This window comes from Ambystoma mexicanum, chromosome 3p, assembly GCF_040938575.1.
Source record: "Ambystoma mexicanum isolate Mex_15411 chromosome 3p, UKY_AmexF1_1, whole genome shotgun sequence".
Lineage (NCBI taxonomy): Eukaryota > Metazoa > Chordata > Amphibia > Caudata > Ambystomatidae > Ambystoma > Ambystoma mexicanum.
This window is the reverse complement of record NC_090925.1, coordinates 681,428,912-681,441,256: the sequence shown is the minus strand read 5'-3', so window position 1 is coordinate 681,441,256 and position 12,345 is coordinate 681,428,912. Positions and strand designations below refer to the sequence as shown.

The 12,345-nt window shown below is 44.8% G+C and overlaps 1 protein-coding gene across 1 annotated transcript in view; it reads right to left on the bottom strand.

Annotated features, from left to right (window-relative positions):
* The window catches only part of CDHR2 (cadherin related family member 2), a 552,802-nt gene that overhangs the window by 65,254 nt on the left and 475,203 nt on the right, over positions 1-12,345 (bottom strand). Inside the window, exon 29 of the mRNA XM_069651470.1 lies at positions 3,357-3,470. Coding sequence (XP_069507571.1) covers positions 3,357-3,470 — 114 coding nt within the window. The remainder of the gene's footprint in view (positions 1-3,356; positions 3,471-12,345) is intronic.

Here is a 12,345-nt window from a genome sequence, read left to right as displayed (position 1 = left end):
TGGGGCCATAATTATGGTGAAAAACGCTATACAAATGAATAGATGAATGAATGAATTAATGATGCACAGATCTTTGCTTGCAATTAATTACAAATTAAGCATCTGCTTCTGGACATTTTAATCTCGCATAAATATCTTTGGGAAAGAGAACATGAAGTCCAAAATTGTGAAACAGAAGAAAGGACTCGGATATAGGGATTAGAGGGGGCATGAGGTTTTCTTTTTTTATAATCTTGCTACCAAAATGCACTTGCTATCCAATTTAAATGCAACATTTTGTAGCCATTTCACTTGTCCTCCATTTTGTGTTCTGGCGGCAACCTCCCAAACAGGGAGCGGCATCAGAGGATGGGACATAGTGTAGGGTGTGGTTGAATTACAGCAGCAAAGCTACAAGTTAACCAGGTTGTATATTCTTTCACTTTTAACCACACAACATTCCTCTCTGGTAATAAATCCACCACCAATACCTGGTGATACTTCGTCCCTACTTTCTGACAGCCTCAGAGGCAGGGGTGGACTGGACTATAAGGAACTTTAGATTTCCCGGTAGGTCTCTACACCCTGAACCTCTTTCATGTGGTATTTCCAAATGTTCTCATAGGAAAAGGGTTGGGCTTCGTGGAAATGTGTAATATGAGGCCACTTTGAACATTATTTCCACAATTGATGCTCCAGCTCCCTGCTGTCTGCCTGCACTGTGATAATCTGCAGTGATTCACCCCCTAGCTCAATATGTTTGTGTCCATTATGGGGCTCCCAAATATTGTATTGAAATGGCCCTTGACAAGCCATACACACATCCCTGCTCCCTTCCCACAAGACCAATGCTTGAGGTCCAGATCCTAGCCCTCCCAGACATGCATGTCTAGAAAACATTTGCTCCTACCACATTACTATTATTCCATTACTTCCACTGTTGCCACTTCTAGCACTACTACTAGTCCTTCTGTCACTTGAAGTACTCATAGCAATAATATTACTATCACTAGTACAACTAGTACTTCTGAAAAGACCTGTCCTATTACTGCTATTAGTAATGCTTTTAGTGCTATTACAAATAGTATGCTGGGTTGTAGTAAAACACCAAATGTTACTAGTGCTGCTGTTGGAACTGCTACTATTACCTATGTTATTCATACTTTTGTTGTACTACTCCGAGGAGTATTGTTTCTCCCATTTTTAACACTATTACTGCTACAATCATATTGGTCATAATATTAGTACTACTCAAGGACTACCACAAGTACTAGTATTACTGCTACAAGCAATATACCTGCTACCTGTAATCTAGCTGCTGCTATGGGTAGCATTATTGCTATCATTGATTATATCATTATAGCACTAGTAATACTTCAAATAAATCAACTAATACTACTACTACTACTGATGCTAATTGCATTACTAGAATCTGTAGTTATTGGTAGTACTACCAATAATAATGAGTGTTGGGCTGCAACTACTACCGGTACCAGTATTATTACTATTAGTAGTGGTGATACAACTATTAGTACTATTACTAATAGTGATAGTATGCCTTGCATTGCTTTGATTATAATTACTTGTAATAATACCAGTAGTAATCACTGCGCTAGAACTACTACTACCATTACTAATACTAGTGGCACTACTAAACAGTGCTACTGCTAATAGCAGCACTGATAGCAGTACTAATAATCACCCTAATAGTGATATTACTATCACTGGCAATGACAATACTGCTACTATTCCTGATGTGTAGTTATGCATGTATTCATTGAGTTTTATATAGAGTGAAGCTAGCTGTAAAGCTATGGTGTGTTATACACAAGGCATTACAGTAACAGGGTACAATACTGGTAGCAACAATAACAAATAATAATAATAAGGATACAAATAATGGGAGAACAATTTGATTTGCTGATACTAGTACAATACTACACATAGTAATAGAACTTTATATAATACTACTATTGTTCATAGTAAAGTTAAAAATACCACCAAAAGTAGTAAAAAATCATACTTCTATTAGTAGAACTAATAGTAGTGGTAATACATAGAGTTATAGTGATGCCAGTAAAGGTAGTATTAGTAGTGGTACAAGGTGTACTAGAAGTCAACATATCACCAGTAGCATTATTAGTAATAGCTGTCATACAGTAAAACCAGAAGTAACACAGGTCTCAAAGGTAGCACTAGTAAGGTCAGAAGTAATACACCAATAGTGGTACCAAAAGGATATTGGATTGTACATTTAGTACTACAAGTAGTAATGGAGTTAAGGGGCAGGATTTCCATGTTCGTATGTTAATGGTGAGAGGAGGTCCGGGGTGTGAAGCAAATCTCTATGGAGCTGGGGGAGCAAGATTACAAGATATATTAATCCGTTTATGAAGGGGCCAGACCACAGGCACTGGAGCCTACAGAGTGGGAGCAGAATTAGTAGGTATGTGAAGCTGCTGGTGTAAAGTAAAAGACAATGGGCCTCATTACGAGTCCGGCGGTAAACGAGGCGGTAAAACCGCCTGGTTACCGCCGGACTTGTATTACCATTCCACCTCCGTGATTCCCGGAATTACCGGGGCATTACAACCCCGGTTTTCCGGGAATCACGGAGGCGGAATGGTGTTAATCCCCATTCCCATTGAGTCCCATGGGACTCAATGGGAATGGGGATCATGGAAACACCAGCAGCATCTTGTAATGCTGCCGGTGTTTCCTCGTCCGCCTGCAGGCGGGCGGTGTTAAACCCGCCAGGTCAAATTGGGCGGGAACATCACCTCCCGCCTGCAGGAGTCGGGATCAGGCGGTCCGGAAACAAAGGTGGCGACGGGTTTACCGCCACCGTTATTTCCGGACCGCCTGATTTGTAATGAGGCCCTGAAACCTTTGATGTTGCACCATCGCTACTACAATGGATCTGCATCCTCTTCTCCTCTCCCCACTGTTTCAAGGACTAAAGGATGCTCACGGAATGGACTATAATATCAATGCTACCAATAATGCTAGGTTCTCCTAAGAAACCAATGCTAGGTTCTCCTAAGAAACCATGGAATCACGTGAATGGCCTTGCTCTAGCTGTCTCATGACCTATCTTATATTAGTAATTTTAAAACAAACAATTGAGTTCTAATATTCAGGTTATCTTGGTAATGTTCCTTCAATTACCCAGAGAAAAGGGATGATGAAAACTGATCTGGGCGTAGCCGATCTGATGCAGCAGACATGGGCTTGGGTAACTTTATAGAAATTTAAAAGAGAGGAAGTTAAATTAATACTTGTCCATTTTGCATATAGAACAGTGAGAAATGAGCATAGGACATGGATCACCCGCTTTCAAGACCATCACCGGGTTTGCCTAGCTCGCTGCCACTCACCCTTCCATGTTGTACTTGTTGGTCCCGGGGATGCCTGGGCCTCCCTGTACGGTGTTTGAAGGTAGTGCCTTGGCTTCTTTCATTGCCTTCACAGCCTTTAGCTTCCTCTTGTAGCTGCAACAGTGAAAACATAGATTTAGTGTCTAATGCACACAGTGAGTGGTGCAGGCCCAGCCAATTCATTTTCCATCCAGCCACCCAACCCAACCAACAAGCCAATCAACCAGTCCAACAACCAATGCATGCTCAAGTGGATCGGAGATCTGGCCCTACCTAGAGTTTTGTGAGGGTTCGTGAGTGCAAAACTCATTGCACAGCACAGAAACTGCAAAGAGGGCAGGTCTCTGCGCGGTACGGTGCATATGTGGGTGGGGAACCGACAGGAGCAGGTATAATATCCATAGCCAGTGAGTGAATCGATTGTACAAGGGTCATGTAGTTTGCGCTTCTTAGCTGGAGAGGGGGATTTGATCTAATTGGTACCAACTGGAGAGGCCGGAAGAAGAAAGTCATGCGCTAGCTCCATTAATGCCTTTTCCATGTTTTGTAGATTAGGCTCCGGGAACTGGGCTTGTTCTACCCATAGCTGAATCTGTTGGAGGTCCCGAGCATACCAAGGGAGAGCAAACCAACCAAGGTGGTCAGAGGGAAACATCCCCTTGTTGGTCAGCTGGTATGATAGCTCAGCAGGTTGAGAGTTCGCTCCTGCGATCTGAGTGTGATCTGTAGGTCGCAGGTTCAAATCCTGGCAAGGCCAACTCAGGCTTTCATCCTTATGAAGTCGCTAAATGAGCATCAACTTTGGTTGGGTAAACATTTTATATAAATATGTTCTCTGCACAGTGCTTTGGTGAAAGCGCTATAAAAATTACCCATATAAGAACACTCATCAAGTTGTATTTGCCACCTAACAGCAGTAAAAAATGGTATGCCACAGTAAGAAAACATTGCCTTGCAGGCTGCACAAATGCCCACCCCCCGCCCCCGCCTATCTAAGAACACTTATCATGTGACTTTGAACTTAACACCACTGAAACAATGCCATGTCACAGTAAGGAAACATGCCTTCCCCCATGTAAGAGCACCCACCATACTGGCTTAATCCTTAATGTGAGGACAACATTCAATGCCACAGTAGGACCTAGCCAGCCCCATTGCAGTACCCCCCCAGTCCAACCCTCCTTGACATAACAACACTCAAGTAGGCTTTGCTTGCCCAACAATGTTAATAAAATGCTCCTGGCAAAAAATGGTCATGCTACACATATATATATATATATATATATATATATACATATATATATATATATATATATATATATATATATATATATATATATATATACACACACATACACACACCCATCTATACAGCTTCTGTCATTCACACGAGCACCCAGAACATTCACATTGCATTCATTCATATTGCACTTACAGACATCTCCTCGCATACATACATACATGCACGTATCTACATGCACCACACCCCTTCCCATGCATGCACACATACATTCATACAGCATACAATCCTCGCATACACACAAACAATGCTTTTTTTCTTACCTATTTCCCTGTGACACACTCAGGCCCTCTCATGTCTATGCCTTTGCATCTCACGGGCCATTTAGTTAAACAAAGGAACGCAAACCATTGGAGGCCTGGGCCAACTAGAAGTTGAGCCCAGCAGTTGAGCCTTTAGCTTCCACATAGGGGGTCTATTGATATCATCCACTGGTCAGCCTTTTGTTCTCTACACGTTTGCTGATGCCATAGTCACGTTAACGACTATTTTCTCACCTTACAGTGCAGTGTATGACATACATTGCTCACCGTAATCGTATGTCTGGTGCTTGCATCTGCTTAAATTCACATGCTGTGCATATAGTTCGACATCTATTAGTTATCGCAGAGTATTGCATCTTTTTTATCGAAGAGCGAAAATGGACATCGACATGGGCGTGACTGTAACACTATCTCTAATGTGATGTGTAGTGTACCCAAAATCCTTCATGCGTCGAGTTCCTCCAGGTTGTTTTTTGTTTTGCCAATAGGGAGCCTGATAGAACATGTGAGTGAGTACAGAAGAAAAGTTGCAAGATGTCTATGTTCCTTCAAATCCAAGAGGGGTTAAGAGTAGGCACATGTCAATCTAAGCAGATACAAGCACCAGAAATATGATTACTGTGAGTAATGTATGTCTTCTGATGCTTGTGATTCTGCTTAGAATCGCATGCTGTGCATAGACTATCGAGCAGTACCCAGAGATGGTCGTGGGATGTGTGAAGGAACAGTATTAAAGAGATGTTTTGGCACCGCTTGTCCCACCTGAGAATCAGACTTAAAGTGTGTGTCTAAGCAGTAATGTTGAGTGAAGGTGTGAACAAAACTCCAGGTAGCTGCTTTGTAAATAGAATCAAGAGGAACATTTGCAATAAAAACTATAGTAGCTCCTGTGCCTCGAGAAGAATGTGCTCTAGGTGTAAAGGGTAACACTCTCTTAGCAAGAGAGTAACATAGTTGTATGCATTTAACAATCCATCTAGAGATGGCCAACTTCTACCAGCGGCAATAGAGACAAAGAATTGGTCTCTCTTTCTTAGTGGTTTTGTTTTATCAAAGTAATAGACCAGTTAGTGGGATTCTGAAAGAAATGTGGAATTTCGATGAACTGGTTTACGTGGAACTTAGACATTAATTAAGGCGCAAAGCGTGGGTGTGTGCATAATACCACTTTGTCTTCATGAATGGTAACATATGGGGTTTGTACTGAAAGAGTCTACAGTTAACTTCCTCTCCGGATAGATGTAATAGCCACCAGAAGTGCAGTCTTTTATGAGAGATCCTTAAGACGAGCCTTATGCATTGGCTCAATAGGAGGTCCCATTAGTTTTGCAAGAACAATATTCTAGTCCCATCCAGCAGTTTGTTTAGAAATAGGAGGTTGAAGTCTTTTTACCCCTTCTATGAATGCCTCAATTACTGTAATCTTCCACCAGGAAATCTTGCTCTGAGATGTGGTGTGCGCAGAGACGGCAGCAAGGTTGACCTTGAGTGAGTTGAATACAAGTCCTGAATGTAAGAGGTGTGTTCGATAAAGGACTATGGGCCTCATTACGTCCCTTGCGGTATGGGGTTAATTGGTAGAGCTGCAGGTGCGTTACCCCATACCGCCTCATTACGAGGTCCGATCACGGGACCGGCTCTGGGCGCCTGGTTTTACCAGACGTCCTTAGCGGGTACCGCGAGCGGCCCGCATGCTAACAACAGGCCCATCATTAACGGGCCAGTTGTTAGCATGCTCCCCATTCCCATTGAGCCCTATGGGGGCTCAAATGGGAATGGGGATGTACCAAGTCCGGGTTCCCTGGATGGGGAAATACTGGGCCCACCAAGATCGGAATGGCCCGGTATTTCCCCATTCAGGGAACCCGTACCCGAGTTTGGAGGCAGCCAGTAATGAGGCCCTAGATCTTTAGCTGAACAGTCAATAGGGTTGATGTTTTTAGAATTGCACCAAATGGCAAAACGCTTCAATTTATTGGAGTAACAATGTATGGTGTTAGTTTTCTGTGTCTCTCTAAGGATGTCCATACATCTTTGAGATAGTTGGAGGTGCCCAAACTCTATGACTTCGGGAGCCAAGCTGCTAAATTGAGCATTTGAGGGCACGAGTGTAGTATTTTCCCCATGTCTTGTGACAACCTGTTGTATGGGCAGGGCAGTTTCCTCAGTCGGGAAAGTGAGATTCTCATGAGATTAGAGAACCATGGCTGTCGAGCCCATATTGGTACCACCAGGATCAGTGTGACCTGTTCCTGGTGAATCTTGTGAACTATCCTGTTGATTAAGGGAACTGGGGGGAAAGCATAGACAAATCTCCCTGACCATTTCCAGAGACTGTTCCATTTGGACTATCTCTGTGGGTACCTGGAGGCATAATCTGGGCATTGTGCATTCTCCAGTGTTGCAAATAGGTCACTGTCTGGATGACCCTATTCTGCGAAGATGTTGTGCAAAAGGTGTTCTTGCAAGCACCACTTGTGCTTTTTGGGTAGCTGCAACTCTTTGCTGAGCACATCTGTCAGAAGATTGTGTTGCCCTGGGACATGTTGTGACAGGAGGAACATGTTGTGTTTGAGTGCATTTTTCCAAATTTTCTGAGACAGTTTAGACAGCCCTGTAAGATGAGTGCCCCTCTGTTTGTTCAGGTAGTACATGGCCGTATTGCGGTCGGCAAGGCCCAGAACGGTCTTCCCTTGTAGTTGTTTTTGAAAGGCTTTGAGGGCTTTGATCACAGCAAGTAGTTTTAACAGATTGATATGTCTGATTGCTACTGATTGTGACCACATGTGACTGATTGTCTGTAATGAGAGTGGCTTCTACTGCGGGGGTGGTGAAGGGTTTTTCTCTTCAGAAGGTTCTACTTCAACCACCACTGTAGAGACTGAACGAGGGCTGTCGAGACAACCACTAGATCATCCCACTGACCGCTTGTCTGACACCATTGGCTCGCGAGTCACTCCTGCATAGGACGCATGCGCAGACAGGCATGTAAAACTAGGAAGACGCAGGATGCCATCATCCCCAACAGCTACATGGCTTTGCGTATGGTTACCTGTCGAATGGCTACATTCTGAGGGATCTGGAACAGCATGTTTTGAACTCTCTCATCGGTGGGGAAGACAAGACCATCTTCTGTCTGAATTAGAGCTCCTGGAAACTGTTTGACTTGACTGGGGACCAGTCTTGACTTTTTCTCACTGATTGAGAACCCCAGGTTGAAAAGAAGATCTACAATGTTTTGGGTGTTCTCCAGACACACTTGGTGCGAGTCTCCAGTTGTGAGCCAGTCGTCGAGATAATGGTGCACTGGAATGGACTGCCTCCGTAGATTATCTGCTGCCACTGCTAGTACCTTGGTAAACACCCTTGGGGATGAAGCAATTACGAAGAGGAGTACTTTTTGTTCTCTATCTTGAATCTCAGGTACTTTCTGTGTGCTGGCAACCTTGAAATATGAAAGTATGCATCTTTTATAACCAAGGTGGCCATGTAATCCCCTTGTTTAAGTAGAGCGATTACCTCCTATAGATTTGTCATCCTGAACTTTGGAGGTTTGACATGCTTGTTTGCAGGAGACAGATCTAAAACAGGGCGCATGGTTAGATAATTTCTGGGTACAAGGAAGTATATTGAATAAATACCATTGTTTACCTAAAGATCTGGGACAACCTTGACCGCTCCCTTCTGCAGCAGGATCTGTACTTCTTCCAGTAGGACGTGGAGATATTCTGGTGACAGTCTTCTGCTTTTCGGTGGATGGTATCGTGTTGGATGTAGAATTTCTATACAATAACCGCCACTGACGGTTTTGAGGACCCACTGATCCTAGGTGATTCCCTCCCATGTGTGGGTGAAAGATGAAAATCATCCCCATAGTAGGGAGCCATGGGACGGGATCTGCACCACCGAGTCATTTGCTGGTTAGGGCAGCAGAGACTTTGGCTGCTCAGTTTCTCCCCCTACCCTTGGCACACCAAAATCCCTGTTGTTGAGGGGTTTCAAGGCTGTCAGAAGTGCCCTGGCCGGAATAACAGGGAGATCCTCCAGTTACAGAGGCCCCTTGCACTGAGCGGGGAAAGGATTGCCAACGAAAGGACCGGCAGGTATTAAAGAACCCACATTGAGCAAAAGGCTTTGCTGAGATTAAATGTAAAGGCTTTACAGTTTCGTGTTCCTTCTTTGCGGTTTTGAGGGCATCATCCACTATTTTACTGAAGAGTGCTGAGTCTGCCACAGGTTTATTAATAAGAGAGGCCTGCATCTCGGGTTTGGATCCTGAATTCTTTAGTCCCTTGTGGCACTTCAAAAGGGTGCCTGTGAGGAATTCAACCATCCGCATGGTGGGTGTACCTTCACCTGGGCTTTTGTGAACGGTTTAATTAAGTGGAATGATGGTAGACCAACCACAGGAAAATGTGTTGGGCTAATCCACACACATTTTCCTATGCTCACACCACAACAAATGCATAGACCCATGTACTCTCGGTGGACACCGCCTACAGGCACAGTCTGTCCTGTCATATTTAGCTGGGATAGGACAGCCAGGAGTGCACTATGTCCTCTCCAGAAAGGGGGAGGACCAAAGCTTCCCCCTTCTGTGGCCCCGCTGATTAACTAACAAAGGCTCCATGGATCCGCCCTGCTCTTTTGTTGGATCCTGCAGCTGGTGGCAGCAATTATCACATTAATAGAGTGTACTTCAAACAGGCCTACATGGGGCCTGGCTGGCTGCAGAGGTTAAAAAAGGAGACGAAACCCCAACAACCATTCAAATGTAATTGTGTCAACCTGAAGCCAGCACCCACCATCAGTGTCGATGACAGTGAACTGTCATGTCTGGGACTGCGTGTTTACAGTAGTCCACCCCGGTAGTGGGGACCCCATTCTTAAGGTCGAGAATGTGGTTTGCAGGAGCCGGGTCTTGCCACAGCTTCAAGGGAGACATGCCACTTTAATCAGACACCACAGAGCGATCCATTAACTAGAGAGCCTCTTTGATCCCCAACAGATAGGAAGATGGGTGAGACTTAGTATTACACATTTTTACCCCTTTACCTTTCCTGTTGCAAAGCACTCTGGTTATGACCTCATGCATACAGGAGATTGTTGGTAGGGACCCCAGGATTGGTTCGTTAAGGTAGGCATATCCTACACCAATCACTGCGGCCCACGTGGCTTTAAAAGAGGGGCAACATCATCTGAAGACTTTGTAAGGAGTAAGCAGAACTCATCATTGGACCCTGGCTGAAGGTACAGTCTGCCTTACATCTTCCACCAGTGAAGGAAGGCCAGGACCTCCGAAGATGGAAGCATGATCCCTCCCTTAAACATCTCAGAGGAAACAGAGGAAGATACCGAATCCGGAGGACCCTCCAGTCACTCCAGAACCAGCTCCCACCAGCACACAATGCAGCGTGCCCTGCTAGGCTCTGCAGCAGGCTTCCTAGGTAGGAAGTCCCTCAAGGTCTCTGAACCACAAACCAATGACAAGGCAGCAGTCTGCAACACACTCCTCAGCTTTGGGCCATCTGCCGTTAAGGACGATACAAGACCATTAAAGAAGCTGGTAGAAGTGCCTCGACAAGCATCTACCGATGTCCGCCTTAAAGAATATTTTCGAGCCAGTCATGTTCCTCGAGCTGCAACGCTGACCGTTGTCAAGTCGCAGTCGCTTAAAGAACATCCGAGATGTCTCAAACAGTGCTTCAGAACTGCTGATCAGCACTGAGATAACGATTCCTGACCCTGAGCCATCATGTAGGCCAGCCTGCAGCCTTTCATCCAGTTTTGTTTGCCAAACCGTATTGCCTCCTGATACCCGCAGCAGACGCCCATCTTGAACTCTGTCAGAGAAGCCTGCAAAGCACAATGAAGCCAATTCAACCCTGTCGAGCACCAAGGACACCAACAGCACAAGGTGCATTGTGGTTCTACCTCCCTGGTCCTTCCCAGAAGTCCCGTGCAGACATTTTAAGATCCATTGCTCCCTTGGTGCTGAATCCAAATAACGTTAAACTGTTGTGGTTATTAACAATCCCAACTACCAAGTATCCAGAGTGCCTCCCCTTTCCTTCTTTGAAACTGTCTGTCGTCTGCATTCCTTTACAGGGTGGGTTGTACTTTGTAGTGTTGTTAGAACTGTCTGTTGTGGTATAAATAAAGTCAATATTTTTGATACAACCATGAATGGACAGTCCCTTTTATCAATGGGTAATAATTGTATTTTTGCTGTGTGGCAACTAACCAACAATCCACGACCTTTCGGAGATAAACCTGCCGTTCTGTCCACGTTACCAAAATTGGACTAGGAGGTTTATAATTTGCTTGTGTTTCCAATCTGTTTGGATCCCCTCTCGTGTACTGGAGGTGTGGGGCTGATTGATGGTTTAGAAACTGAGATTCTCCCTTGGACCACTGGTGCTCCAGAAGTTTTGATTAGTCACAGTGCCTTCCGCCAGTACCCAACCCACAGTCTCTGCCGAGTCCAGGGTATTCTTCAATATGTTTTGCATCACTTCTTGATGCCCTTCTTGAATCACCACGAGAAGCTGTGATCTAGTGGGCTCTGCAACATTCTGCAGGCCTCTGTGCACTAGCCCCCACTGTGCATCATTACAGCTAGCAAGGAGTGTTGTGGTGTTAGCTATATGGGTTCTGGAAACAGCTGATGAGGTGATGCTCTTTATCAGAGCATAAAGCTTCTTGCAGTCCTTGTCTGCGGGGGACTCAGACGAGGATAGTGGAACCCTGCACATTTCCTGGTCATGTTAATGACCAAGGAGTCTGGGATGGCATGGCCTCTAATGTATAGAGGAGCAGAAGTTGCGGGGAGGAGCATTTTCTCAACCCTTAGATTGAAAGCCCAAGTAAGAGAGGGCATGAGCAAGGACATGGCAATGCGCTTCTTGATAGAGTTCAAAAGCGGCATGGCCTGACTGATGGGCACTTTCTCCTTGAGGATATCCTCATCAAAATCCGAATCCGGCACTGATTCCTGTGTGACAATTTTAAAGTTATCTGCAGTCTTCCTGAGGATTGTGCTGAAGAGCATCTGATCATCTATCAGTGAGACCTCCTGTGGTTGAGAGATGGAAGGAGCGTCTAAAAATATATTGTACAGTTTAGCCACATGGGCAGGAGTAGTGGGCCAAGTCCCCTGGTCATCAGTGGGAGTCCAGGCATCTGGATCTTGAGAAACCGGGTCCTGTGAGACCTTATCTCGATCCAGGACATAATAGATATGGGTCATATTGATCATCCTGGAAGATGTCCTCAGCAGGATCAGATAAACGTTGCCTAGGTGGAGAGAAGAAATGACCCCAAGGCGAATGGTGTCTTGGGGACTTCAAAGGCCAAAGGCAGTCATCCATAGGTGCAGCCTTTTAAGGATGTCATCAGGTTAGCCAGAAAAATTGACAAATTCTGA